The 26,025-nt window shown below is 40.1% G+C and overlaps 1 protein-coding gene across 1 annotated transcript in view; it reads left to right on the forward strand.

The window, feature by feature from the left end:
- Positions 1-26,025, forward strand: part of CCDC15 (coiled-coil domain containing 15) — a 63,214-nt gene that overhangs the window by 1,366 nt on the left and 35,823 nt on the right. Inside the window, exons 3-5 of the mRNA XM_058664058.1 lie at positions 2,118-2,267; positions 2,692-2,883; positions 11,903-12,016. Coding sequence (XP_058520041.1) covers positions 2,118-2,267; positions 2,692-2,883; positions 11,903-12,016 — 456 coding nt within the window. The remainder of the gene's footprint in view (positions 1-2,117; positions 2,268-2,691; positions 2,884-11,902; positions 12,017-26,025) is intronic.

The raw sequence follows: 26,025 nt of genomic DNA on the forward strand, positions 1-26,025 counted from the left end.
TTTGAGAGCCTTGGTAGGATATAAGGAAGTGCTCAAAATATGATGCTTCAGCAAGAGAGAATGGTGGGAATTTTGGTTTGATGCAATCTGATAGAGTTTAGTGAAAAATTTGGGTAATTAGAGAAGATTCTGTCAAGGGAGATGGGGACAGCGGGAAGTACTTGAGGATTCTGAGGGTAGTTAAATTGGAATGTAAGTAGAGCAATGCACTAGAACTGGTTTTGAAGTCGAAGTAGCCGATTGTAGGACATGCAAAATTTTGGAAAAGATTAACTTATTGTAATATTTTTCAGGTGAATTCCATGACTAAATTATGTCATGAAATAGATACTAAATAGAGCCTGTGATTGTGATAATTTAGGCGTGAATTATGATATCAAAACTTCCTTGGTGGCCAAAAACTGGGGGAAAAGACCATAGAAAACAGTGGGGAAAGAGGGACTGAAAAACGGTGATTGCCAAGAAATACCCCAGAAGAATCATTAATATTTGGCACACAGATATTTTTGGTTCTTAAGTTAATAACAGTTTTTAATTTCTTAAAAGATGGCATATTTATAGTGCTAGTGCAATCAAAATATCTAAATTTGGCTCCATTAGGCTTTTTCTGATGTAAAAGGTTTGAATGTTATGTTTCTCTACATTATAACTCACATGTGTATAACACGTCTTGTTTTCTGAAAACACTGAGTTCGCTTTGAGCCGGGGAGTTTAAGTATCAGATGCTTATTGCTTTAGCTTGTCTAATGTGGGAGTCTGGGAAAGGACTGTGTGAGCACACACATGCCAGGAAACTGGATGCCTTGAAAGGAGGGGAGAGCATCTTTGGAGACTCTTGCATGATCTAAACGTTCATTTCATTATCTGTGAATTACCTAACATGAGGTCTTGGCTTATTGTGAGAAGTACTTCATTTTGTTACCTGCTTGACAGCCCCTAGGGTGTAAAAAAAGGCTGTGAGAGTGAGGCTGGTGCTGTAGCACGGTAGGCTAAGCCTCTTTTTGAAGTGCTGACATCCCACATGGGCTGCTCCACTTCTATTCCCTGCTTATGGCCTGAAAAAGCAGTGGAGGATGGCCCAACTCCTTGGGTACCAGCACCCACATGGGAAATCTGGAAGAAGCTCCTGGCTTCAGACTGGCCCAGCTCTGGGCCATTGTGGTCATTTGGAGAAGGAACTAGCATATGGAAGATCTCTTACTGTGTTTTCCTCTCTCTCTCAAACTCTATCTTACAAATAAATCTTGAAAAAAAAAAGACTCGAGACTGGTATGATGAGTCACCAGGCTAACCCTCCACGTGCAGCGTTGACATCCGCTATGAGCAGATTCTAGTCCTGGCTGTCCATTTCTAGTCCAGCTCCCTGCCTATGATCTGGAAAAGCAGTGGTGAATGTCTCAGGTTCTTGGGATCCTGCACCCGCAGGGGGACCCAGAAGAGACTCCTGGTCTCATTAGGGCTCGGCTCTGGCCGTTGTGGCCATTTGGGGAGTGAACCAGCAGAGGGAAGATCTCAGTCTCTGTCTCTCCTCCTATCTAAATCTGGCTTTCAAATAAAATAAATTTAAGAAAAAATTTTTTTTGAATTTTTAAATTTTTATTGGAAAGGGTGATATACAGAGAGGAGGAAAGACAGAGGGAAAAATTTTCCATCCTATGATTCACTCCCCACGTGGCCGCCATGGCTAGAGCTGAGCCAATCCGAAGCCAGGAGCCAGGAGCTTCTTCTGGGTCTCCCATGCAGGTGCAGGGTCCCAAGGCTTTGGGTCATCCTCAACTGCTGTCCCAAGCCACAAGCAGGGAGCTGGATGGGAAGCAGGGCTGCTGGGTTTAGGACTGGCGTCCATAGGGAATCCTGGTGTGTTCAAGGTGAGGACTATAACTGCTATGCTATTGCGCTGGGCCCTTTAAAAATATTGACAGGCTATATACCACAATGTTGGTAATGATTGCTTCTGTATATTTTTATGGGGTGAGTCTGTTGCTCTTCTGGTTAATAGAACTGAATTGTTTTTTTTTGTTTGTTTGTTTGTTTTTCAGAATTGTACCCTTACTGCTGTGTTTTAACAATTGCCCCAAGGGACAAAACAACTTGTTTTCTGTCTTTTGTCTTTAAAGACTTCAGCCTGTCTGGTCGAAGAAGAACTGAAGGAAAAGCTAAGAAAGAAACAAGAAGCTCTAAAACGTTTCCAGAGACAAGTCAAACACAGAGTAAACCAGCAGATTAGGCTGAGAAAAAAGCAACAGCTTCTGAAGTTGCGTGAGGCAGTAAGTTGAAAAATGGGGCTGACTGAAGACAGGCGGACAGTGGATGTGCTATGAGACAAACTCAGGAAGTAACAGTGAATTTCATGCTTTCTCTAGTCTAGGAAGGCAGTGGGTTTTCATTTAGAGGAGCTTTTATTCTTATTTTGTTCAGACTGTTTTGCTTAAAGTAAAACCAGGATTTTTGGATCTACAGTTGACTCTATTAGGTCGGTGACTTTGGGCTAATTTCTTAACTTTCCTTATTATAGTCTGTCTCTTTGACTATAAAATGGCAATATGATATTTGTTTCACTGGCTGAAGCTTTCCCTCTACCTAATTGAAACATCTTTTTGACTACTTAGTAGAGGCCTTGTTTGATTGCACTGACTTGGAGAAGATCTTACCATCCTTCCTGAACCCTCATCCCCTTCTTCCTTCATGTAGGCAGAAAAAGAAGGTTCCATGGCCATGCAGTCTTCCCATCCAGCACACTTCGCTCCTAAAACGACAAGTGTTTTTCCTAAACGTTTGAATGCTGTTGTTGGAAGTCCTGGCTTAGGTCCTTCCCAGGTACTTGGAGAAGAACTAGAAGATGCTGAGAATGGGAATGAATTATTCCAGCAACAAGCCCAGGCAGTGAGTACACATTGGCTTGATTTTATGTCTATGCTTTTTTTTTTCTATCCTCTAAACTAAAAATGTTGGGGATTGTGAGATAATATTTAATCTTTTTGTGTGTATGTATCACAATTTGCATTTTGGGGAGTAGGGTAGTTTTAGAGGCATCTAAGGAAAAGTGCCAACATATTAGAGAATTTAGAACTTATTGCAAAGTATTTCCTGGAAGCAGATTTTCCCAAATTTTACTGAAGTTTCATTTCAGATGTTAGTATCAACTAGTAGCATACAGATAGAGGTAATTCTTACCTTTGTTGCAGAGAATTCTGGTACACATAAGGATCCTTTTGTTTATTATTTATCTTTGACTCTTTTTCTTATTTATTTTAATTTGATTACCACAGTGGATGGATCTATAGTTAAACGTCAGGTAATAATATAGCAAAACTTCATATCTCTAGAATTTTGGGAAGAGTATAACTTTTATTCACTGGTTCATGTTATAGGCCACATATTTTAGAAAGTAACCACTGTGAGGAGACTCATCCACTCAGATCACTTGTTGCATGCATGGGCATGTCAGCAAGTTTACCTTGTGGGTTCATGGAGAAGAGATGCGACCAAAAATAAATGGGGGAACAGTGCTCTCTTGGGCAACTGACAACATTTATTTCCAGGGTTCCCGTTTATATACATTCAGCAAAGCACCACTTCAAACATAGTACAGCTCAGATATTGGTTACAGTTATCAGGTTTGATATATAACTCGTGTCACAGGTGTGTAAGCAAGGAGTTCCAGGAGAGCTACCAAGGCACCAGGATCAAAGCACCTTTGGTGTGAGATATTGATGAGGAGCACTAATTTGAGCTAGGATAGTAGGCTAACTAAGCACAGATGTTCGCCATATATGAGGGAAGCATGAAAGCACATCCGAGGACTCACTGAGGGTAAGAGTGCACTCTGGGTGAGAGGCTCTCCACCTCCTCTTTCCTGGAGCCTCTTAACAGGATCCCGCAGGCCCCCACTGTGCCAGCTATCCTGGTGGATATATTCTGACACATGTCACTCCTTAATCTCTGAGCCAGTGCTGAGCTGAAAGATTCTTCAGCTCTTCTTTGGGCCGTGTTCTTTACCTTATTCAAAAACATATTCCTGGGTCTGGCAAGGTAGCCTAGTGGCTGAAGTCCTCGCCTTTTACACACCAGGATCCCATATGGACACCAGTTTATATCCCAGCAGCTCCTGCTTCACTTCCCATCCAGCTCCCTGCCTGTGGCCTGGACAGGCAGTAGAGAACAGCCCAAAGCTTTGGGACCCTGCACCCACATGGGAGACCTGGAAGAAGCTCCTGACTTCAGATTGGCTTGGCTCTGGCCATTGTGGACACTTGGGAGTGAACCACATGACAGAAGATCTTTCTGTATCTCATTCTTTCTGTATATCTGCCTTTCTAATAAAAAAATCCTTAAAAAAATATAATATTCCTAGGGATAGGAGGGGAAGAGAAGAAATATGGGAAATGATGATGATGTTTTATTGCCTAAACTAACATGGTTGGTTATAATTCAACTGGTCTATTATAAATAGGAAAGCTTTGGGAGCATATGTTATGTCGAAATACTGAAAATATTTTTGTCTTTTTCCACAAGTTTGACTTTTTCTTATTATTCAATTTGCAGCAATCTTTTTTTTTTTAATATCGTAAACTGGTTAGTAAATATTTATTGAGCTAGGTACTGCAAAAAGTAGAAGGGATAGAACATTGACTAAAATGGACACAGTCTTTGCCTTCCTGTCACTGTAAGTGATAAATTGAGGACTTTACTGCATTTGTGTAGGAATGAGTAGAACCCGTCAGCCAGCAGATATCTGAATATGCATGTTAAACAGTGTGGAGATCCTAAAGAAATGTGAAATAATTCTATGGGTTTGTATTTCCAGGGAGAGATAAAGATAATAAATCTAGAAACTAGATAATAATATCCAGACATTTACTGTGTTTCATGGTAAAAGTTGTTCTCTGGGAGTTTAGAGATTTTGAAATTCCAGCAAAAAGGTAGAGGAAGAATTTATGGGAGAAAACAGAATTTAAACTGTACAGTTTGGATTGGTAAGTTGAACTAGTAAATTTGGAAAAATATTGATATCAACATGATTAAAATCCCAAAATTTGCAATGAATTTGATATATTTGAGAATGAGTAATAGAGCCTTTCTAATTGATAATTTCTAAGAGAGTAACAAAATATGATTAGACAGATAAGAGTAAATTGGGTTGCAAAAGCTCTTAAATGTTTAATTTTTTTAATTGTAAAGTCAGATATATATAGAGAAGAGGAGAGACAGAGAGAAAGATCTTCCATTCACTGATCACTCCCTAAGCAGCTGCAACGGTTGGAACTGCGCCGAACCGAAGCCAGGGGCCTGGAGCTTCTTCCAGGTCTCCCAGGCAGGTGCAGGGTCTCAATGCTTTGGGCTGTCCTCGACTGCTTTCCTGGGCAGTAAGCAGGGAGCTGATGGGAAGCAGGGCTGCTGGGATTAGAATCAGCGCACATGTGGGGACGTAGCGCGTACAAGGCGAGGACTTTAGCGAGCGCTGCTCCAAAAGGCCTTAAATGTGATACCTTGTTTTTCTGTTGTTTTTATGGTTCTGTTTGTTTGTTTTTATCTTTGATCAAAGATGAACTGATTTTAACTGTTTAACCTTCATATGCAGCTACTTAACAGCTTGTTTTAATCATACCAGTTCTGTTAGTTTTTATCCACTAGATGTCACTGTGAAACTAGACAGTGACTGTAATTGTCTTGTTGAATATAAGTGAACTTTGTGGTTTTCTTGTATGCTAGAGCTGTAGAAATATGAAATCTTAGAGGTAGAAAGGTCTTAAAAGATCATTTGACACAATGAAATACTTAATGTTGAAATAACTTGACATTTGGAATATAATTAAAAATATTTTAAAGATGAGGTGAAGTAGGGAGTTAAAGATTGGGCAGGGTTGGTTAGGAGTTGAAAATGTTAAAACTCCTTAATATGTCCATGGAGGTTCATTATGTAATATTTTGTCTGCTTTGATGTATGAAATTTTCATGTTTGAACTTTTTTTTGAAATTTAGTTATTTTTATTGCAAAGTCAGATATACATAGAGAGGAGGAGAGACAGAGAAATATCTTCTGTCTGATGATTCACTCCCCAAGTGACTGCAATGGCCGGTGCTGTGCCGATCTGAAGGCAGGAGCTCTTTCAGGTCTCCCACACAGGTGCAGGGTCCCAAGGCTTTGGGCCATCCTCAACTGCTTTCCGAGGCCACAAGCAGGGAGCTGGATAGGAAGCAGGAGCTGCCGGGATGCTAACCGGTGCCCGTATGGGATTCCGGCATGTTCAAGGTGAGGACTTCAGCCACTAGGCTATCGTGCTGGGCCCATGTTTAAACTTTGGTTAAACGTTTAATAAAAAACACTATCTTGTTCAACTTTTCTCTATTCTTTTCATTCTATCTCTGTAGGTGTTCATCTTCCTTCTGCTGAAATACTTCTGCTGTTAGGTGATTCATTGGTTTCTCGTAGTTGCTTTATATGTAGAAGACGTGGAATTAAAACTGTTTTTTTCAGTATATTGAGTCAAAAAATTCTTCCCTACACATGACCTTAATTTTAACCCCATCAAGTATTAAACAATAAAATCCATCTTAGAGCACTTCAGGTATTTAAAATTCTTTTTCTTTTTGGAGTTTCTACGTTCCCAATGCCTTGATTCGTTTCTCCCAAATGCTATTCAGTTTTTCATTGCTCTTAAATATGGTCCCCCAAATTAAACATGATACTGTATTTCAAATGGGATTTGTCTAGGATTTCTTTTATTCTCTTCTATCCAACACTCTGCCCTCTAACACTTGGGGTTACTGTTCACAGGTGAGGCAAGAGGTAGGCATTGTGGCACAGAGGGTTAGGCCGCCACTTCTGATACCCACGTCCCATTTTGAAATGTTGGTTTGAGTCCCAGCTGCTCTGTTTTAATTCCAGCTTGCTGGTGATGTGACTGGGAACCTAGTGGATGATGGTCTGAGCACTTGGTTCCCTGCTGGCCCCTGGGAGACCCAGGTAGAGTTCCAGGCTCCTGGGATCAGCCTCAGCTATTGTGGGTGTTTTGGCGAGTCAACCAGTAGATGAAAAATCCGTCTTTTTCCCTCCCTCCCTTTTCTTACCCCTTCCCCAAACTCTCTCTGTACCTTTCAAATAACTAAAAAGATCAGTCTTTTAAAAACAAAGACTGGATAAATTAAGTACTTAAAATTAGGAGTTAGAATCATAGAACTGAAAGTCTCAGATTTATTTTATTTATTTGAAAGAGTTAGAAAGAGAAGAAGAAACAGATATTGCCTTTGTTTTTTTTAAATTGTTTTTTTTAATAATCTTACTTAGTTGATTAGGGTACAAAGGGTCAAGGGCTACAGGGTGAAAGTGGGTAATACCATTGTTTCCACACTAATGTTATCATTTTTCCCTGTATCTGGGGTCAGGGGAGAAACAGAGGGAAAAGCCCCACCCAACCTCCCAGATCCCCAATGGGAGGCCCGCTCTGAGGGTCCTGCTCAAACAGTTTTGATAGTTCATCAGTTCTGGGTTGCTGCCAGTCTCTCAGTTCCAATCGCAATGAAACCTATTCAGAGTCCACTGGCTGACAGTCTCTTCATGGTTGGGGTTGTAAGATCAGCAGTTCAGTTGGAGGGATCTCCAAAGAAACTTACCTGAGATGATCCCAGGCCTGATTCTTGCGTGAGTTTGCTAGTACACAGTCCAACACCGTCTTGTCACACCAATCAGCTTATGCACATGCTGGTCGTTGGGATTGCTGGGTTTGTTCTGTTTCCAGCCCTGTCTTCCTCATGAACCAATGGGTGTTGTAGTCCAGCTGGAACCTGCCCACTTCATACTCGGTCCTCACGCAAACCGGTTGGAGCTGCAGCCTAGTTGGGGCGACTCCCCATAACCCCCACCAGTTCTGCCCCCTACCCTGGTTCCCGTGCTAGCCAGTATGCACCGCAGGCTTGTCCAGTCTGTCCCATATCCCATTTAGCTCTCGCACATGTCAGTAGACATTGAAGCCCAGCTCAACCCAACCAACCTACTATCTAGCCCGCACACCTACTGGCGGGTGCCCTTCTGTCCAGCCACCCCTGCCCCTGTCCTGGTTTTCGTTCTGTCCAGTGAGAGTGGTAGCCCCAAGGGAAGTGCCCACTATTTCCCTTATAGGCCACACCCACTCCCAGATTATGCACTCTCCAGGTAGTTCTGGCATTTGGCTTGACAGAATTAGCTCTAAGTGCCAGCTTCTGCCAGCTAGTGCTGCGGCTAGCCCAACCAACCCTCACCCACTCTAGTTTTTGCTTGCACCAGTCGGAATAGTCAGCCCAGCCTGCCCCTTCCCTTATCTAGCTCACATGAGACCCACAGGTGTTATAGCGCTGCCTAGTCTGATCTGCCCCCATCCCGACTCACGCTTTCCAATGGAAGTAGTTGTCCAGCAGGGGAGCCCACATTCCCCTGCCAGCTTTGCCTCCTCCCCCTGATTATCACATGTGCTGTTTGGGCACTGCAACAACATCTGGTACGGCTCATCTCACCTTGGCATTCCTTAATGTGTACTAGTATGTGTCGCAACCGAACCTGGCTCGACCCACACTCTGTTCTGGCGCTCAGACTCACCAGCGGTTGATGTGAACAGGTTCAGCCTGGTCTGCCCCCAATCTATGCCATGTGTATGCCGGTGGGATAATTTCCATAGCCTGTTCTGGGCTGTTTCCTATTGTGCTTCTTGTGCTTACCTGCAGGGACTGTGTCCTGCCAGAGGAGTTGCCCAGGCTCCTCCATCAGAGACTCTCCCAGTGCCAGATTTCGCGCATACCAATGGGTCCATGAGCCAGCCCTACTCAGTTCACCTGTCCTAGCAGGAACAGTAAATATTGCCTTTGTTAATTCACTGTCCAAATGGCTGCAACAGGCAGACAATAGCCGTGCTGAAGCCAGGTGCAAGGAGTGTCATGTGTGTCTTCCACATGGGTGCCAGCCACCCAGTGCTTGGACTGTTCCGTAACAGTGTCATAGTATATATCTTTGCGAAACTTTTTCCTATGTATGTGTTTGTGCTTTAATTTTTGTTTTAGCTTTGTTTTAAATTCTTTAAAATGTTATGTTTCATTTATTTGAAAGGCAGAGAGAGAAAGACCTTCCATCTATTGGTTCACTCCTCAAATGTCTCTAGCAGTGGATGCTGGGCCAGGCCACAGCTAGGAGCTTAGACCTCAATCCAGGTTTCTCATGTGGGTAGCAGATGCTCCAGGAACTGAGCCATCATCTACTGCCTCCCAGGGAATGCCTTAGTAGGAAGCTGGAATCAGAAGCAGAGCTGGGTCTTGAACCAGGTACTCTGAGATGGGATGTGAGCATCCCAAGTGACATCTGAAACACTGCACCAGATGCCTGCACCCAGGTGTGGGCTTTGGGTTTTAAGGTTCAAATCTCAAAATTCATTTTAAAAGTACATCAAAGGTAATTAATAATACATATCTGTACAAAATGAACCTTTATTTTCTGTATGAATTGTGCCAGGAGCTGTATTTATGAGTATTTGATATCCTACCATAGCTGTCAACCCAGCTGCAGCCAGCTAAGGTGAGGAGGAAGCTACCAGAGGCTGCCCTTTACTAGGGCTTGGAAGAAGGGCAGTTTTTCTTTAAAGGTCCTTTTATTAGTACATTTGGATATAGCTCTAGAGTTCAGTACAAATGAAATTGTGTTGGCAGTAGTTTTCCTACTAGAGGGAAGAAAATGTAGGCTTGAGGTGACATTGTGGTACAGCAGTTTAAGCTGCTAGCTGGGATGCCTACATCCCATGTCCAAGTGCTAGTTTTAGTCCCAGCTATTCTGCTTCTGATCTAGCTTCTTGGAAATGCAGTGGATAGTGGTTCAACTACTTGAGTGCCTGTCACCTGTGTGGGAGATCCGACTAGATTCCCTGGCTTTTGCTGTGTCTATTTGGCAAATGACCACTGGATAGAACTAGATATCTCTCTCTCTCTCTCTGTGTCTCTCTCTCCTCCTGTCACTTTGCCTTTCAAATAAATACGTAAGTAAAAGCTTTTAAAGAGAAAAATACAGGCCTGTGTTCTCTAGGACATTCCTGGGTTCTGGGTGTATCTATTTGTATATATATAATCTGAGAAGCCATACCTTTACATGCTTACATGAAGAAGTGACTTGATCTTAATTTTTATTATTTTTTTTAAAGATTTATTTATTTTGAAAGAGTAATTAGATAGAAGGAGAAAGAGAGCAAGAGAGAATAGACTTTACATGTGTCGGCTCACTCCCCAAATGGCCACAATGGCTGGGGCTGGGTCAGGCCAAAGCCAGGAGTGAGGAAGTCCGCCTGGCTTTCCCACTGGGTGGTGGTGACTCAAGGGCTGGGCCATCTTCCTCTGCTTTCCTGAGCTCATGAACAGCAAGGAGCTGGATCACAAGTAGAGCAGCCAGCACTTGAACGGGTACTCCAATGGATGTCAGTGTCACAACGTGGCTTACCCTATTGGCCACAACACCAGCCACTCTGTGTAACTTCAAGTGCATGTATATCTCTTGGCACTGTATTATAACTCTGTCCTCACACTCTGAAACTCTTCTTAGTGTAAAAAATAGTAATATTTCAAGTTAATTTCTTTAGCTAGCTGTATAGAACCCTAGAAGCAAGGACAAAGAACAGCTGGTGTATTGCCAGAAAATGGGGCTGGTAGTGAGAGATAGTGTTTTTATCCCTAGCTTATTAGTGGTCTAAATCATAAAGTATTTATTACTTAGATTTGTAAGTCATAGTCATCATTTCCCTTCAAGGAACAGATTATATCATTAACTTTTAGTGACGGTCTGTGGTCCTAATTTTGCCATCATTTCGCTGAGTAGTTTCAAGGTGTGCTTTTCTTTTATACAATGTAGCACTTATCTTAAAATATGGTAATTATCTTTCCTTTTCCCTAAATAGGGCATTTTGGAGCAGATTTATGAGATATAAAATCATATGACATCAGCATACCTGATATTTTTTGAGAAAGATCTATTTATGTAGTTGAAAGGCAAAATGTCAGAAAGAGAGGGAGAGACATGGAGATCCTGTGTTTTGCTAATTGATATGTGGCTGCAGCAGCTGGGACTCGGACAGGCCAAAGAACCAAGAACCCCATCCAGGTCCCCCATGTAGGCATCAGGAACCCAAGTACTTGGACTATCTGCTGCTTCTCAGGCTCATTAGGAAAAACGTTGGGTTAAAAGTAGAGATAGGATTTGGTCCTAGGCGTGCTAGTAAGGATGTGTGTGTCCTAAGTCGTAGCTTAACCTGCCACATAAGACACTTGCCTTAAAATACTTAATTTTAACAGTTATTGCCAGATGTTATTTTGAGTGGAGACAGAAGGGCTCTGTTGGGATGTTTAGAGTTTATGTTCTAAGTTAGTAAGGAAGGAGGATTCAAGAATGTTTTAATAACTGATCTTCAGATTTTGAGAGTGGAGTAGTTATTCATGAAAATGGGAAAAAGAGTTTAAGAGAAGCTGGGAAGAGAATCTGGTAATACAGAATTACTGAAAGCAATTAACTGTGCAAAGACTAGCTTAAGAAATAACTCCTTACAGAAAATATAAATAGAAGATAAGGAATGTATCTGTTTAATGATTACTGAGTACATTAATTCAGACTTTAAGTTCTGATATTTTTGTGTACATACTTTATGAGCAAAACATTTAAATATCAGCTCTCAAGTTCTTAAGTACAGTGTCTTATAAAAATAATGATAATAATGTTGTAAAACAATCAGCGGATCAAAGTCTTCTTGGCAGGTAATCCTCTTGTCGTAAGCCTGGATTTTGCCTGTTTTTTTTTTTTTTTTTAAACAACAGAGACCTGTTCTCCTGTTGGAACATTGAGTACACTTCATATTAAGGCTTTAACTTATTTTTGTTTGTTTTTTCCCCCTCCTTTCTCTGGCAGCTTCATCAGACCATGAAATTAGCACGTCAACCCCTGGCATCTTTTAAAACTGTGACTATAAAAAAGACATCGGTATTTCCAGATGGTAAGAGGAAAAACATTCTTGCTCAAGAGGTAAATTAATTTCTAGTACACCATTTAAAAAACAGATAAGAATTTAAAAATTTATATTTTACTATAATTAGAATTATAAAATAATTAGAAATAACCTTAATATTCAATAGTAAGGAATGCTTGAGTTGTTATACACAGCAATTGTAAAAGACCTTGATTTTTCAAAGAGAATCTGAAGACAAGGCAAAGTATCCCTGTTGTAAAGTGAAAAAAGTAGACAACCAATTAATACATGATATGGTTAAGTACAATTCCAGAATGTATTCAGCAAATATTTATGGAGTATTTCTAATTGTCAGACATAATGATACAAGTAGAACTTAGATTAGCATGAAGACAATGATTGGGAGAATCAGGATGGTGGCATAGGGTGCAGACACATTTGGGATAACAGAATCATTAGGGTGAAGCACCCTTATAGGATAAGGTAGGAGTCAGGCAGTTGGCAGGGGTACCTGGAGACCCCCTGGGCACAGGGACGTGGCAGTGACAGCAGAGCAGTGTTGTAGAGAACAGAAAGCCCAGCAGCAACCTGTGGATAGCAGAATCTAGTGGAGGCCACAGATTGGCACTTGCAACAGCCAGGTGGGAGCTTGGTTTTGCATGGGGAGCTCAGAAGGTGAAGGCAGACTGAGACCAGTCAATCCTGCCAAATAGTTTGGTCCAGCAATGAGTAGAGAATGAGCAGCAAGCTCTGCAGGACAGACCAGTGGCAGGATGAAGCTCAAAACACAGAGACTGAGTGTGTGGTCCCCGGTTCTGAAAGCCAACAGCAGAGTTCAGGGACAGTCTGGAGTAGGCTTAATCTAATCAGTCACACTGAGCTGAGCCCAGGGAGAAAGCAGTACCAGTCTCACATCCTGCAGGGTCTGAGTAGTCCCCATATATGATGTCCAATAGCCCTGGACCTGTATTGGTGCCTGCTAGGTGCCACCTTGCTCAGAGATGAGGAGGAACAGTGGCAGATTGCACATGTGCTAAATCAGTAGTGCTCAGAAGCTATTTTCACAGGACCAGGCACTCTTAGATTGAAGGGAGGACAGCTGAGCTGTGCAAGCGCTAAGCTGGGAACAAAATCACTTTCAGCCTAGAGCACTGCACAGGCTCCTCAGAAAAAACAGTTGCATTGTGGCCATCTGCAGACTCCGTCCTTGGTAACTCTAGGTGACTCTGAAGCTTAGCGGCCTACATGTGTAGACAAGATCAGCCCTGCTGTCAAACCGTTATTTGAAACAGTTGGCATCTTTCTAATCCGGGGTGCTGATTGAACATAAAAATCGACTTGTAGATCTGTAGGTAATGCATCTTAGAAACCAGCACTAAGGAGAAGAATCTGCCAACCAGAATACCGATATCAAAAGTGAAAAGAAGAGAAAGAGGCACAATGAATATTACCAAAGACTCCTTGGTAAAGAAGCAAAAGCCTGTACCACCCTCAGAGTTAACTGAGGAAGACATTGAGAAAATGGCGGAAGCAGAATTCAGAAAATTCATTATAAAGCTTCTGACCAACAATGAGAAGCATATAATACAGGAGTTCAATGAATTTAAGGAATATGCCACACAGGAAATGAATCAAATGAAATCTGACATTTGAGAAGTTAAGAATACAGTGGAGCAAATTAAAAGTACATTGGAGAGTCTAAAAAATAGAACGAATGAAAAAGAATAAAGAATCTCAGAATTGGCAGATATTTCTTGTCATCAGGGGGAAGCAAACGAAAAGCTGGAAGCAGAGCTAGGCCAAGCTAAAAAAATGTATCCAAGAATTGAAAGATATGATTAAAAGGCCCAACATAATTATGGGAGTTCGAGCAGGCTCAGAAAGGGAAGCTGGGATTAAAAGGTTTATTCGGTGAAATAATAAATGAAAACTTTACTAATCTTCAGCAATAATTGGAAAACGATATACAGGAGGGTCACAGAACTCCCATCAGAGTTAATCAAAAGCGATTGTCACAATGACGCATGATAATCAAGCTCTCTTCAATTGAACATAAGGAAAAGATTCCTTAAATATGCATGTAAAAAAAATCGACTGACCTATAGAGGAACCCTAATCAAACTCACAGCTGACCTCTCAGAAGAAACACTGCAGGCCTGGAGAGAATAGAGTGACACACTCTAGATTCTTTTTTTTTTTTTTTTTTTTTTAAGATTTATTTATTTTATTACAAAGTCAGATATACAGAGAGGAGAAACAGAGAGGAAGATCTTCCATCTGATGATTCACTCCCCAAGTGACTGCAATGGCCGGTGCTGCGCTGATCCGATGCTGGGAACCAGGAACCTGTTCCAGGTCTCCCACACGGGTGCAGGGTCCCAAAGCTTTGGGCCGTCTTTGACTGCTTTCCCAGGCCACAAGCAGGGAGCTGGATGGGAAGTGGAGCCGCTGGGATTAGAACTGGCGTCCATATGGGATCCTAGGGCGTTCAAGGCGAGGACTTTAGCTGCTAGGCCATGGTGCTGGGCACCACACTCCAGATTCTAACAGGGAAATATTTTTTAGCGCAGAATAACGTATCCTGCAAAACTCTCCTTTGTCTTTGAAAATGAAATAAGATTCTTCCACAATAAAGAAAAACTTCAGGAATTCGCTTTTTTAAAAAAGATTTATTTATTATTATTATTATTTTTTTATTACAAAGTCAGCTATACTGAGAGGAGGATGGAGGGGAAGATCTTTCGTCCAATGATTCACTCCCCAAGTGAGTCGCAACGGCCGGTGCTATGCCAATCCAAAGCCAGGAGCCAGGAACCTCTTCCGGGTCTCCCACATGGGTGCAGGATCCGGAAGCATTTGGGCTGTCCTCCACTGCTTTCCCAGGCCACAAGCAGGGAGCTGGATGGGAAGTGGAGCTACCGGGATATGACCCGGTGCCCCTATGGGATTCCGGGGCGTTCAAGGCAAGGACTTTAGCCACTAGGCCACACCGCCAGGCCCAAGAATTCACTTCTAAACCTGCCCTACAAATAATACTCAAAGATGTTCTTGTGAAAGAAAAAAGGAATAGCAACTACCAAAACCAAAGGCAAATGTGGAGAACATCCCACTAAAAGGCTAACAGAAGCAATCAAAGAATAATCCATTGCTAAAATGATAGGACCAAACTGCTACCTGTGCATATTAACATTGAATGTAACTGGCTTAAACTCATCAATCAAGCACCGTAAATTAAAGGACTGAATCAAAAACAAAACCCATCTATCCTCTGCTTACAGGAGAGACATCTCACCAGCAAAGGTCAGAAGAAACAAAAAGATGGAAAAAGATATTTAAAACAAATGGTAAGGAAAAACATGCAAGTGTAGTCATTCTTATATCAGATGATATAAGAGGTAAAAAAACATTCAAAGAGATGAAGAAAGACACCATATACTGATCAAAGGATCCGTCGGCAAGAAGAGATCACTACAATAAATATATATGTGCCAATTCCAGAGTGGAGCAGGTGTTAAGGAGGAAGCCTGGATCCCAACCATGAAGACTCTCAGACCTTCACCACAAACTATTAATACGAGCAACAAGGACTATATCCCAACTGCCAAGGAGGCCACAGGGAATTGGATGCCCTCGGAGGCCGAGTACTCTGAGGTCATCCACCCCCAACCGGAGCTTCCACAGGGGATGGAAGAAGTCCAAGCACTACCGTGCAGAAACCAACATCATCGGAAAGACAACCAGAAGCCCTGAGCGGTCCACAGAAACAGAAGAACAACAAATATCCTTTGGGACCAGGGAGGAGAGCTTTCTCTGGTCCGAGCCTGGCTCCACCTCTGGACCCCCGCCCTCCCTCGCAATGACCATCGGGATCGCTTCGAAAACCCCTCACAGCAAACAAACAATCATACAAACTAAAAAAACCTAAAATAAATAGACAAACAACAGAAAGTAGAGCTTGAAATCTGACAGGAAAGAGCTGGCGTGGATTGGCTCATGCCTCGCTGGGTGGGACACAAAGATTAGTTACTCATCACCATGGTGTTGAGGATTTTCCTGCACACCACCCCCCCCCCAAAAAAAAGAAAATATTCTGCACCGTAAATGTCGACAAATGTCTTGTTAGAGTTACAAGTCAGTCTAGATTATCCTAAAATCTGCCAAGATCAGCAAAATTATACTTCAACACAACAAATGGCTAAATACTAAAATGAAATAGACACGAGACAGCTGAATGGTACCTTATAGCCATTTTAAGGTATATAGCAGCCGGTCCTGTATATAAACTAAAATTGAAATGTCAATGAGCTAATCATAGGTTGTGGTTAGGACTTGCTTTTTTTTTTTTTTTAACATACTGGTTACTCAAAACCATGTCAATTCCCTAATGCTGCAAATTGCTGTTGATGTTATATTGGGACTCTTAATTGACTGGGATGATATTCTGCCAGCTCTAACTTCAGACCAGAAATGGTCTCCCCAAGAAACTGTTCAACCCATCTGGACAATAAGTAGCTGGACTCTATGTTTGGTATATGTTTGCAAGGAAAGAATCTTGATTGAATTTGAACTGTAATGCTGCATCAAGGTGGAGGAATCCACCAGGGGGGAGGGGAGGGGGATGGGTGGGAGGATTCCCAGAGCCTATGAAACTGTCACATAATGCAAAATGATTAATAAAAAAATTAATTAAAAAAAATAAATATATATGTGCCAAATGCCAAGGCATCTAGCCACGTGAAACAAACATTAATGGATTTAAAGGGAGAAATAGACTTCAATACGATCATAATGGGGAACCTTAATATCCCACTAACATCAATGGACAGATTAAAGAGACAGAAACTCAGCAAAGAAACAACAGAACTCACCCAATGTCTAGAGCAAATGAACTTAGTTGTTATCTACCAAACATTTCATCCTACAGAGAATACACATTTTTTCATCAGTATATGAAACCTTCTCCAGAATTGACCATGTTATAGGCCACAGAACAAGCCTCAATAAATTTTCTTTCTTTGATCTTTTTTTTTAAAATTTTGTTTTATGACAGTTTCATAGGCTCTGGGATTCCCCCAACCCCTCCAAAATGCCTTCCCCCCATATTGAATTCCTCCATATTGTTACAGTAGTACAGTTCATATCCAGTCATGATTCCTTCATTGCTTGCATGGACCCTGCAGAGACTCCAGCATCTTATTGTCCAGATAAATTCAACAGTTTCATTGGGAGACCATCCCTGGTCTGGAAGTAGAGCTGGCAGAAAATCATCCCCTCCAGTGAAAAGCCACAACATAACATCAACAACAGTTTACAACATCATGGAGTTAGTTGACATGGGATTGAGTGACCAATATGTTAGAAAGTGCAAGTTTTCTTAACCACATCCTGTGACTGGTTCATTGACATTTTAATTTTAGTTTATACACGACCAGCTGCTATACAGCTTAAAATGGTTATAGGCTGCTGTTCAGCTGTCTCATGTCTATTTTCATTTTTATATTTAGCAGCTTATAGTATTCAAGCATGATTTTTACTGAACTTCGCGAAGTTTAGGACAGACCAAACATGTATCTTCTAGACCATCATGGAGTGAAGCTAGAGACCAAGAAGTCAAATTACCCAGGAAGAATTGCAGACACATGAAGACTGAATAATATGTTACTAAATGAGCAGTGGGTTAGAGAGGAAATCAAAGGGGAAATTTTAAAATCGCTTTAAACAAATGAAGGCATCAACACAATATATCAAAACTTATAGGACAGTATCAAGGCAGTGTTAATAGTAAAGTTCATTTCAAGCAATACTTATATTAAGAAACTAGAAAGGCATTGAGTAAATGAGCTAACCTTATAGTTGAAGGAACTGGAAAAACAACAGCAAAGCAATTCCAAGATTAGTAGGAAAAAAAGAATTCATCAAAAGATGAGAGGAAATAAACCAACTAGAGACCAAGAGAACTATACGTAAGACCAATGAATCAAAGAGCTGGTTCTTTGAGAAAATGAACAAAATAGATGTGCCACTAACTCAACCAATGAAACAAAGGAGGGAGAAGATATGCATCAATAGCATCAGAGATGAGAAAGGAAGTATAACAACAGATACAGAGAATTCTTAGGAACTATTACAAGCAACTATATGCGAACAAATGAGAAGACCTAGAAGAAATGGATAGATTTTTGTACATATGCAATCCACCAAAACTGAATCAAGAATCAATTAACAATCTAAATAGGCCTATAACATGGATTGAGATTGAATCAGCAATTAAAACTCTCCCAATCAAGAAAAGCCCTGGACTGGATGGCTTCACTGCTGAATTCTACCAAACGTTGCAAGAGGAACTTACCCCAATCCTCCACAAGCTTTTCCAAACAATAGAAAGGGAGGCAATTTTTCCAAACTCTTTTTATGAAGCCAATATCACTTTAATACCAAAACCAGATAACAGAACAACAGAAAAAGATAGGTACAGAATGATATGCTTGATGAATATAGTCACAAAGATCCTAAACAAAATACTAGTCAATGGGATCCAACAGATCATCAGGCAGATCATTCACCCAGACCAGGTAGGATTCATCCCAGGCATGCATGGATGATTGAACATTCGCAAATCAATAAATGTGATACATCACATCCACAAACTGAAAAATAAAAACCATACGATCACCTCAATCGATGCAGAGAAGGCACTTGGTAAAATCCAACACAACTTCTTGCTGAAATTCCTGAGCCAGAAAAGTATAGAAGGAACATTCTACCACACAATCAAAGCAATTTACCAAAAATCCAATGCCAGCATCATACTAAATGGGGAAAACTGGAAGCCTTTCCAGTAAAATCTGGAACTAGACAGGGATGTCCATTGTTACCACCACCCTTCAATATAGTATTGGAAGTCCTTGCCAGAGCTATTAGGCAAGAAAAAGGAATTAAAGGAATCCAAATTGGAAAAGGAAAACTGAAATTATCCCTATATGCAGATGACATGATTTTCTACATAGGAGACCCAAAAGACTCAGGCAAGAGACTCGTGGAACTCATAAGAGAATTTGGCACAGAAGCAGGATACAAAATTAAAAAACAGAAATCAATGGCACTAATGTACACAAATAATTCCATGGCTGAGAAAAAAATTTTAAGTACAGTTTCCTTTACAATAGTGGAGAGGAATCTTAAATACTTAAAAATTAAGCTAACTAAATATGTGGAAGACCCCTGTGATGAAAACTGTAAAATATTAAAGTAATAGAAGACCTGGAAAATGTAGAAACTTACTATGTTCCTGGATTGGCAGGATCAACATAATCAAAATATCCTTATTACCAAAATAATATACAAATTCAATGCAATCCCAATCAAAATCCCAACAACATTCTCAGAATTAGAAAGGAAGATAGAGAAGTTCATCTGGAAACATAAGAGACCACGAATAGCCAAAGCTATCCTAAAGAATAAAAATCAATCTGGAAGAATCACAATTCCAGACCTCAAGACATACTACAAAGCATTGGTCATCAAAGCATTCTGCTACTGGTACAGAAACAGAGAAGAAAATTAATGGAACAGAATAGAAACACCAGAAGGGAACCCACACATGTACAGTCAACTATTTGATAAGGAAAGTGAAAACAGTCCATGCAAAAAGCCTGTTCTATTCAACAAATGCTGTTGGGACAACTGGATAGCAGCTTGCAGAATTAAGAAGCAAGACCCACACCTATCACATTATACTAAAACTCATCTTTAAATGGCTCAAGGACCTAAATCTATACCCAGAAACCATCAAACTATTAAAAGAAACACTTTCCAAGAATTAGGAATGGGTAAAGTCATCTTAGAAAAGATGCCAAAAGCATTGGCAGTCAAAGACAAAGTAAACAAATGGGATTACATGAAACTGAAAAGCTTCTGTACAGCAAAGGAAACTATTAACAAAGTGAAGAAGGAACCAACAGAATGGGAGAAAATTTTTGTACACCATACAAGTGATAGGGGATTGATATTCAGGATTTACAAACAGCTTCAGAAGCCCCGGGACAGTATTTAAAAAAAAAAAAAAACCTGTGGAAAAATGAGCAAAGGAAATCAACACACATTTTTCAAAAGAATAGATTCAAATGGCTAACAGACATATAAGAAGATGCTGAGACTCCCTAGCTGTCAGGGAGGTACAAATGAAAATCAGATTGATGTACCACCTAACTCCAGTGAGATTCGCCTACATTCAGCGCTCTACTAACAACACCTACTGTATGGATTTGGGGAGAAAAGTACCACCATCACTGCTAGTGGGAGTGCAGGCTAGTACAACCAGTATTGAAATCAATATGGAGAGTGCTTGGAGGATTGTAAATAAACCTGCCATATGACCCAGTTATCCTGCTCCTAGGAATATATGCAAAGGAAATGAAAACTGCATATGAGAAAGGACTTTGTAATCCTATATTTACAGCAGCACAATCTGCAATAGCAAAGACATGCAAACAAGCCAGATGCCCATCCAAAGAGGAGTGGTTAGAGAAACTGTGGTACATCTCCTCCGTGGAATACTACTCAGCCGTTAAAAAGAATGAAATTCTACCATTTGCAACCAAATGGTCCCAAGCAGAGACCATTCTGCTCAGTGAAATAAGTCAATCCCAAAAGGACAAATACCATATGTTCTATCTAATATAAGGAAACCATCATGCAAATTGGAATTATAGTGATGGAGTAGTAGAGACTACCATATCCAGATGTGAAGATACAATGCAACATGCATCCCTACTTGCAAATCAAAGATGGACTCCCGTGAAGCAGTTGGACATATCTGGACAATGGGATGGTGGACTATCCGACATTGTCTGTACCAACAATATTGGGATACACTTAAGTAACAGTGATGGGTTTATAACTCCTTTTGAAGGACTATCCTATTGTAAGAACATGGGGAACATCAGTAAGGGTGGGTGGGAATTGGCGAGGGGGGAATCCCAGACCCTACAGATTGCATCATAAAATTAAAAATTAATAAAAGTAAAAGAAAAGATAGACAAAGATCCCACAAGGGGCTGCTATGCTAGTAAAGAGAGAGATAATAAACGTGCAAGTAAGGAAGAAGTTCATACCAACTATCTGGATATTGTTTTAGTAGTTTTTATTTTCTTTCTTTGCTTTTAAAATTTTCTGCAATTACATATTTTACTTTCTAATCAAAAAAGAAATCCAATACTATTATTTTTTTAAAAAATAAAATTTTGGGATTCAAAATCTAAGATTAGAATTGGAAATTGGAACCTCGCTGTGGAGCTAGAATATTTACACCCACAATGGTAAAATGACATTGTTGGAGTGCTTGTTTATTTTGTTACTCAGAAATTTGGATGCCAAATTCATGTGTTTTCCTGTGTTCACATGATTTTGGTATTAATTTTAAGTTTTGATAGGCAGAATCTAGTGAAATAAACTTTGTAACTTTTTTTGGCATTATTGGCTGTCTGTCTCTTCGTTCTCTCACAGTTTTATTTCCTAATTGATACATTCCATTGTGTTCTCCTGGGTTATGTTTTACAGTCATGTGTTGCTTAATGAAGGGAAGACATTCAGGGAAATATGTATTAGGCCATTTTGTCAGTTTTTAAGCATCATGTGGTAAACTTACAGTCTAAGGGCTATTAAGTCAGTAGACTCCTATGGGACCACTGCTGTGCATGTTGACTAAAACGTTGTTAGGCAGTGCTTGATTACATTTTATTTTCATTACATATCTAAACATTTGTCAAATACTAAACTGTGTTTCTTCAGCAGTAATTAAGAATTATCAAGTTCAGTTTTGGAAAATAAGTGGACATTTTGTGTGTCCACAATATGCAGCCCATCCTAAATGCATTATTTATGGGTGCCTTTTTGTAGCATTATTGTGGCTTTTGAGATGGAGTTTCTTTTGTATTTAAAATTTTCTTAATAATTGCTTTATGTACTGTGGATTTGGCAATTTTATAGTTTGGGCTAATAGACTGACTGTAAGATATTGTTAGAAAGTTTGATTGAATACTTTCTAACTAGTCCAGAACAGAAGGAGTTATCAGATGCTAGTGAGTGAGCTGCTGGAGTGTTTGGAACATACTCTGTTTTTTCCAGAAACAGTACTGTTCACGGGTCTGACTGAAATAATTATCCAGTAGAAAGGAGGATTAACTTTGAGATAACATCTTTGTATAAGCCAGCTTTTTTTACGTCAGAGATGCCATTTAAGGATAATTTATGATGATGATAATGATGATAGTGTATTTGAATTGACTACTTGGTTTCACAGAATATAGTGTTGTTTTGTGTGTGTCTGTGTTTGTGTGTAAGATAACAGAAATACATCTCCATAATTGGGAATGAGCTAAGAGTAGTGAAATTTTCTAATCAGTTTTATCAAGTCTTTCCCTCCAATCTGCTCAGTTGGAGTCACCTGCTGGAGTTGGAAGCAGAGTTAGGATTCAATCCAAGACACCCCAAGTGGTGTCTTACGCAATGATCCACATGCCTACCCTTGTTTGTTCCTTTTTACGTACTAAGATCATTCCAGATATCCTCATAAAAACTTAGCTTAATGTCATGATAATATTACTTTCCCTAGGCCATTAATATTTGCATTGATTTTTCCCTCTGAGGGCAGTTTCTAGGAAACCAGGATTCATCAGGATAAAAAGAGGCGAGTTCCCCTTTAAGCGTCTTTTAGCTACTGTACATATGAGAGCTTTAGGGAAAATCAGGGAGGGGAATGCAGGGAGGAAAGAGAAAAACCAATGGTTTGTTAGAACTATTCACAGCTAATTTAGGAAATAATTAAGGGTTAAAATTATAATGTATGGATTTTTTTTAGCCAGCTTTATTGAAACATACATCATATATCATGCAATGAAAAGTATCCAATTGAGTGATTGCTAATATACTCAGAACTGTGTGACTGTCCTCAGAATTTAATTTAGAGCATTTTCTTTGTTCTGAAAAAAGAAACCGCATTCTCAGAAGAATCAGTTACTCTACATTCCTACCCTTCCCCTAACCCAGTCCAAGGTAACAATTAGTTTACTTTTTGTCTTTTTATTTATATATTTGGAGAGGAGAGTGACATAGAACACACAGACACACAGAATGTCATCTTCTGTCTGCTGACTCACTCCCCAAATGAACGCAGTTCCTAGAACTGGCCCGGACTGGTAAGAGCCTGGATTTCCATCTAGGTCTCCCCGGTGGGTGGTAGTGACCTAAAGATTCAGACCACCCTCGCTGCTTTGCCCGACACCTTAGCAGGAAGCCGTGGAAGCGGAGCAGCTGAGTGCTCCAGCTGTTGCTGCAATCTTAGATGCAGGCATAATAGCTTAACTATGTGCACCACAACATTGGCTCCCACTTTTATCCTTATAGCTTTTTCTATTGTGGGTACTCCAAATGAATGAAATCATTTGGTATGTGGCCTTTTGTGATTATCTTCTTTAACTCTGCCTGTTTTCAAAGTTTATCTGCATCGTGGTATGCAGTACTGCATCTCTCTTTTTGTCAAATAATACTCCATTATATTTCACATTGTATTTCTTTATTCATCATTTGGTGGACATTTGAGCAAGTTCCACCTCTTGGCTTTTGTGAATAATTGTGCTGTGAGTAATTGCGTATACATTTTGTGTGAACATTTATTTCTTTTGAATAGATATGAGAATGAAATTTCTGAGCCCCTCTATGTTGCACATTATGTGAAACTGTTAGCCTGTGTTTCTTTCGCAGTATATAATGATTCCATTTTCCCTGCATCTTCTCCAACAATGTTATTGTTGGTCTTTGGTTATAGCTATTCTTGTGAGTAATAAAGTGGTATTTCACTATACTTTTACACTTGATCTTAGCCAAAAGGCTGAGAAGCGATCATGCACTTTTGATGTGCATTTTACTGAGGGCAGTGATGTTCTTGTTTCTTCATATAGTTATTGCTCAGATTTACTTCTTACAGAGGAAGTACCGTTTAAATGCTTTGCCTGTGTTTTTGTTGTTACTGTTTTTCAGTGAGGTTATTTGTCTTTAATCATTGAGTTGTAAGTGTTCTTTATATGTTCTGCCTAGAAATCTCTTACCAGATTGATACTTATTTCTCCCTTTCTGTAGATTTTTGTTTCATTTTATTAATGGTATAGTTTATAGCACAAATCTTTTAATTTGGTATATTTGATAATTTTCATTTGTTGCTTATACATTTCATGCAGTATCTGGTAACCATTGCTCAACCCAAGTTAATGAAATTTGATTCTGATACATTCTAAGAATTTAAAAATTTCAGTTTCAAGTTTGGGTCTGTTGAGTTAATTTTTTTTAAGACTTATTTATTTTTATTGGAAAGGTAGATTTACAGAGAGAAAGAGAGACAGAAAGATCTTCCATCCACTAGTTTGCTTCCCAGGTGGCCACAGTGGCTGGCACTGAGCTGATCTGAAGCCAGGAGCCTTTTCCAGGTTTCTCACAAGGGTGCAGGGTTCCAAGGACTTGGGCCATCCTCTGCTGCTTTCCCAGGTCACAGCAGGGAGCTGGATGGGAGGTGGAACAGCTATGACATGAACTGCTGCCCTTATGGTATGCCGGTGCTTACAGATAGAGAATTAGCTTGTTGAGACACTATGCCTGCCTCACCCCGCTTTTTTTTAAAGTTAACTTTTAATGTAAGGAATGGAGAAGTGATTCTACATGTTGTTACCATGTTCTCTCAGTACTGCTCCTTGAAAAGACTATTCTTTCTCCACTGAGTTGTCTTGCTGAAAATACTCTTACTGAAAATCAGTTGGCTAGAAAGATGAGTTTGTTTCTGATCTCTCAGTTCTTTGTATATTCTGCATGTCACACTGTCCTGAAGTAGGTTTTGAAATTGGGAAGAACAAGATCTATAACCTTGTTGGTCTTTTCTGTTTAGCTTTTAATTTCAGAGTAGTATAAAACTTACAAAACAAAAATTGTGAGGTAATTCAATGAGTTCCCCTCTAACCCACACCCAACTTCCCTTATTATTAACATCTTTTACTAGTATTATATATACTAATCACAATTAATGAATCCAACCTAGCTTCCACTGTTTAATAACCCAAGCTTTCTTTATTCCTTCCAGACTTTAGCAATCAGGACTCTCTATCCAAATAGAGAGTTGGTGTTTTTGTTTGCTGTTTTGTTTTTAGCTTCTGTATATATGGAAAAATAATCATTGTTTTGCATCTGGCTTATTTACCTTAACATGATATCTTCCCGTTCCACCCATTTTGTCGCAGTGACGGTTTCATTCTCCTTTATGGCTGAATAGTATTTCACTGTGTTTAGATGCCACATTTGCTTTATCAGTTCATCTGATGATGAACACCTTGGCTGTGAACAGTACTGTCATAAACATGGTACATTGATTTCATGCTTTTTGGATATATACTAAAAAATGGGATTACTGGATCATAGGAGTTTCTTAAGAAATCGCCATACTGTTATCTATAATGGCTTTTCTAATTTATATTCCTACCAGCAGTATGTCAGGAGACCCCTTTAGCCACATTCTCGGCGGAATTTGTTCCTTTGTTTTTCTGATAATAGCCATTCTGACGGGGATGGTTAATGGTGCAAAAAATTTTTGTTTTGTTTTGTTTTTCTTTTCAAAAATGTTTTCCATGTCAGGGTCTCTCCACATCATCTTAATGACTAGGTTATTAATTTCTGAGGGAAAAAAGGCCAGCTGATATCTGAATCAGTTTGGGTGATATTGTCATCCTTACATTATGTCTATCTATGAACATGGGGTATTTTTTCATATATTATTATTTTTTTAAGATTTTATTATTACTGGAAAGCCGGATATACAGAGAGGAGGAGAGACAGAGAGGAAGATCTTCCGTCTGATGATTCACTCCCCAAGTGGCCGCAGCGGGCCGGTGCGCGCCAATCCAATGCCAGGGACCAGGAACCTCTTCCGGGTCTCCCACACGGGTGCAGGGTCCCAAAGCTTTGGGCTGTCCTCGACTGCTTTCCCAGGCCACAAGCAGGGAGCTGGATGGGAAGTGGAGCTTCCGGG

Source organism: Ochotona princeps, chromosome 4 (genome assembly GCF_030435755.1).
Source record: "Ochotona princeps isolate mOchPri1 chromosome 4, mOchPri1.hap1, whole genome shotgun sequence".
NCBI classification, from domain to species: domain Eukaryota; kingdom Metazoa; phylum Chordata; class Mammalia; order Lagomorpha; family Ochotonidae; genus Ochotona; species Ochotona princeps.